Source organism: Enhydra lutris, unplaced genomic scaffold (assembly GCF_002288905.1).
Source record: "Enhydra lutris kenyoni isolate GAN:26980312 unplaced genomic scaffold, ASM228890v2 scaffoldscaffold5, whole genome shotgun sequence".
NCBI classification, from domain to species: Eukaryota; Metazoa; Chordata; class Mammalia; order Carnivora; family Mustelidae; genus Enhydra; species Enhydra lutris.
In genome coordinates, this window is record NW_019154089.1 from 21,448 (window position 1) to 26,371 (window position 4,924).

Here is a 4,924-nt window from a genome sequence, read left to right on the forward strand (position 1 = left end):
ATGCCTGTGTCAGAGTTGATGGACACATAGGAGGAGAGGGAAGCCCCTTGGAGAGTGTCTTCAGACAGGGAGTAAGTGACTCGAGCATTCTCCTGGCTGTCTGGGTCGGATGCAGTCACAGAGAAGATGGAGGCACCTCTGGGATTGTTTTCAGGGATGTAGACAGAATAGGAGGACTGAGGGAAGGCAGGCGGATTGTCGTTGGTATCTGCCACATTCATGGAGATGTGAGTTTCTGAGGACAAGGGTGGGGTTCCACCATCTGTGGCTATCAGTGTGATGTTATACACAGAGCATTTTTCCCGGTCTAGGTTTTTTGCTGTCATCAACCTATAGTAATTGTCTATTGATCTTTCTAATTTAAAAGGCAGATTTTCTGAAATAGTGCAGGTTACTTCACCATTCTTGCCGGAATCTCTATCTTGAAGGTAGAAAAGAGCAACTACAGTTCCAGGAGGAGTGTCTTCAGGGACTGAGTTGCTTACAGAAGTTACAGTCACTTCTGGGGCATTGTCATTCACATCTAAAATTGTAATCATTACTTTAGCCCTTGTTATACTACCAGGACCGTCCTGAGCCTGAACTTCCATTTCATAGTAGCTGGACTCTTCATAATCTAGGCCTTCTAAAGTTGATAATTCTCCTGTATGAGGGTTCAGCTGGAATATCTGCAGAATCTTCTGAGTTATCTTCCGGAAAGAATATGTCACTTCCCCATTGACTCCCTCATCCAGGTCAACGGCATGCACCATTAGCAATCTCGTACCCACCGGCACATTCTCAGGGACAGTTGCTTGGTACTGAGGCAAAGAGAAGACTGGAGCGTGATCGTTCACATCTACCACTGTTACTTGGATGTGGGCGGTCTGGGATCGGGGTGGGTCGCCACCGTCAGAGGCTGTAAGGAGTAGGTGGTGAACCGCCTCTTCCTCTCGATCCAGCACCCTTTCCAGCACTAATTCTGGATATTTACCTCCATCGTCTCCAGTCTGCACTACCAGGGAGAAGTGATGATTGGGGTTGAGCTGGTAGCTCTGGAGAGAGTTCGTGCCCACATCTGGATCCCGAGCCTCATTTAACGGAAACCGCACCCCAGGAGCTGTGTTCTCCGTTATTTTCACAGTCATTTCTTCCGTCAAGAATCTAGGAGCGTTGTCATTAACGTCTATTATTTCCACTTCTACTGGGTGAAGATTCATTTTATCCATTAGGATGTTAAAGTTCACTAGGCACCGCGCGCTCTGAGCACAGAGCTCCTCCCGGTCTATCCTGTCCGCGGTGACCAAGCTGCCACTTCGCGGATTCAGAGCGAAAAGCTGCGTCCTACCTCTGGAGACGATGCGGACTCCACGCTCCTCCAGTTCCCCGGGCTCCAGACCCAGATCCTTAGCGATATTACCCACAAAAGATCCTTTGTCTGTCTCCTCTGGCACAGAGTAGAGAATATGTCCTGCCCAAGCTTCCCTCTGGGTTCCCAGGAGGATGGAGAGCAGGATGAATCTTCTGTATTCCCCACCCCTCTGCGGAGCCGCCATTGTTGTGCCGATCTTGTTTAGACGCTGGGCTATCTCCTGTTGTGCTTCTGGATGCCAGTGTGTCAGCGTGGAATCTTTTGTATTCGTAAAAGAAGCACAGTATCTAGTATAAAAGACCTGAGTTTGATGAAGCTTGGAAGAGAGTTTGTCTCAATCTGGTGTTTCTTTGTATGATAAAGCTCAGTGGTTCTGGCAGATCTCTCGCACCATTTTCCCCCTGGTTGGTGAACAGCGGCGCTCAGAGTCCTTACTAAGTTACTGCACCATATTGAAGCAAAATAACTGATTTTTCAGAAAGTTGTTCTATCCTTCAAAATCCTTCCATTTATATTTCTTTGATCTATATATCTTTGATATTATTTAAAAATCTATTTCAAGAAGATGAATTGATGCAACAATGATCATGATGGGTGCTTACTAATTCAAGCTAATTTTTTAAGTTTTTTTGTTTTGCATTTCAACTTTGAAATGATGTCGGGTACTGCCTCAGACTTCATAGAACCCAGTGAAATCAGTGTTTACAGGTAAAAAAGTGTGATTTATTTTGAAAAGGTATGTGTGTGTGTGTGTATATATATATATATATATATGAAAAATGTTATATAGAAACAGTTTACATCAGAGTGTAATAAATTAACTCAATAATATTGAACACCAACTATGTTCTACACACCACCATGTAAGACTCAGAGAGTCAAAATTTTCTTTAGAATACAGAGAGGTAATTTAATAAAGTTTTTTTTTAAGTAGACTTTATTTTTTTTGTTTTATTTTTTTAAAATATTTTATTTATTTGTCAGAGAGAGAGAGAGAGAGAGAGAGAGAGAGAGAGAGAGATCAAGCAGAGGCAGACAGAGTGGCAGGCAGAGGCAGAGGGAAAAGCAGGCTCCCCACCAAGCAAGGGGCCCGATGTGGGACTCGATCCCAGGACGCTGGGATCATGACCTGAGCTGAAGGCAGCTGCTTAACCAACTGAGCCCGATTTAATAAAGTTTTTGATTGGAGGGACTCTTAGAGATGATTTAGTCCATTACCTTCATTTTAATAATTTTAAAAATGAGAGAGAATTGCCTTGTCCTTGACTATATAATAGTAAAACCATTGTTGGAATACAAATATTCTCACTTCCAGTGTTCTGAGAAGAAAGGAAAATCATTTGCCTTGGCTGATGCTTTATGCTCAAAATGTGCCTTTAGAGAGGAGGTAAGAACCCTAGCAGCAACGGATCAGTTATAGAAGCAACTCATTTTGCATAGAAGGCAGGAATTTGCAGATTCTACCGCCCGTGGATCCTTAAGAAAGTGAGTGTTGACTGCTTCTTTCATTGTGCAATTCAAACAACCATCCTACCCAATTCTAGAATAACTGAAAAAAGGTGGGCCTCCAGATAGCCTTTGAGCATACACTATCCTGAGAAGCTCCTTAGAGGTACCAATTGTTCCAATGATGTTAATTAAGTAAAACTGAATTGTTGATAGATCTGAGGCTACTCTTAGCTGACAAAAATAAAATTCTTTCCACAGAGCTGCAGGAGAAAAGAGTTACCAGTCCTGAAATGACGACCTGGCAAAAAATAAATTTACCTTATGGGGTGCCTGACTGACTTAGAAGAGCACACAGCTCTTGAGTTCAGGGTTGTAAGTTCAGGCCCCATGTTTGGTGTAGATATTACTTATGTAAATAAATAAATAAACTTTAAAAGAAAGAAATAACCTTGCTTTGTAAATTATTTTAACCCCTAGGGGAATAGATAGCAGCACAAGGAGGTGGAGGAGGAAGAGGAGAAATCAGAAGTAACATTGAAAATGCATCTTAGCAGGGCAGCTGGGTGGCTCAGTGGGTTAAAGCTTCTACCCTTTGGCTCAGGTCATGATCCCAGGGTCTTGGGATCAAGCCCTGCATTGGGCTCTCCGCTCAGCAGGGAGCCTGCTTCCTCTTCTCTCTCAGCCTGTCTGCCTCACCAACTACTTGTGATCTTTGTCTGTCAAATAAATAAATAAATAATCTTAAAAAGAGAAAATGCTTCCTAGCTTAGTTGCTGAGGATTTCCTAAGTAAGTAATCTATTTCTGCCCTTTGATGGCACTGTTCCAAAATATAGGCAATACTTTGAATGAACAGCTGTTTCAATCTATCAATTTATAGCCATATTTGCTTTCACCAAGATAAAATAACTTTTTGTTCAAAGGAGCCAATATGAGCATTACAGATTAATTCCATAAGTAGAAATTAAACACTATTTGTTTAGTAGTAATTTTGAACTTTCTGTTGACATAAACAAAGTCATTAAAGATCATGAGTACTTGCAGACATTTTCGAACAAAATTTGGAGTCTAGATGTTATGGTTCCCAATGTTCTGATCTTTTTCTATCTAACACTTCAAAATTCATAGGGTCATCTCACATTTGTTTCCTATTCTACTATTTTTAAAAAAGTCTCAGTTAACTTATTACTTCTGGATAACTTCTTTGGAGCGAATTAACTGAGATCTAGATAAATAAGATAATGAACATACTCTGAACATAAAGCATACTTCAGGAAATACCTTGGCTGTATTATCTCTAGTAATCAAATTTCCTTAAGTTACTCTACAACATAAATTTAACTATTAAAGATTCTGCTAGACCATTAAGATACATTAAATATAACATAAGCCTACTATATTCAATGGAAATAAGTTTACAGTTTTAAAAGAAGTATGTTATTACTGATTGAGTTATTGGGAAGAATTGACCTTAAGAATCGACCTTCATTTTTATACTTGCATAAAAAAATTCTATGGAAAAAATTCTGTGGAAAGTAATTGACTTCTCAGACATTAAGTTACTCATCTTCCCTTTCTTTTTAAAGGTTTTAGTTATTTATTTGACAGACACAGCGAGAGAGGGAAAACAAGCACGGGGAGAGGGAGAAGGAAAAGCAGGCTTCCAGCAGAGTGGGGAGCCTGATGTGGGGCTTGATCCCAGGACCCTAGGAGCATGACCTGAGCCGAAGGCAGACGCTTAACGGCTGAGCCACCCAGGCGCCCCTCTTCTTTCTTCTTCTTCTTTTTTTAAGATTTTATTTATTTATTTGAGAGAGAGCACAAGCAGGGGGAGTGGCAGGCAGAGGGAGAGGAAGAAGCAGGCTCCCCTGCTGAGCAGGGAGTCAGACAAGGGGCTCTATCCCAGGATCCTGAGCTAAAGGCAGCTGCTTAACTGCTTAACCAAATGACCCACCCAGGTGCCCCAATCTTCTCTCCTTTCTTTATGGAACTTTTTTCTAATGAGAAACATTTGTTTAGAGTTCTGTTTGGGTTCCATTCCCAGGCAAATATGCAGGTATTATTTTCTATTTCTCTCTTAAATTTTACTCCTTCCCTTTGACAGCTGCCACCTCAACAGAAGTTT

At 41.3% G+C, this 4,924-nt stretch overlaps 1 protein-coding gene across 1 annotated transcript in view; it reads right to left on the minus strand.

The window, feature by feature from the left end:
* LOC111141044 (protocadherin gamma-B3-like) overlaps window positions 1-4,924 on the minus strand; it is a 15,136-nt gene that overhangs the window by 5,718 nt on the left and 4,494 nt on the right. The window contains exon 2 of the mRNA XM_022493372.1: window positions 5-1,638. Within this exon, the coding sequence (XP_022349080.1) occupies window positions 5-1,638 (1,634 nt within the window). The remainder of the gene's footprint in view (window positions 1-4; window positions 1,639-4,924) is intronic.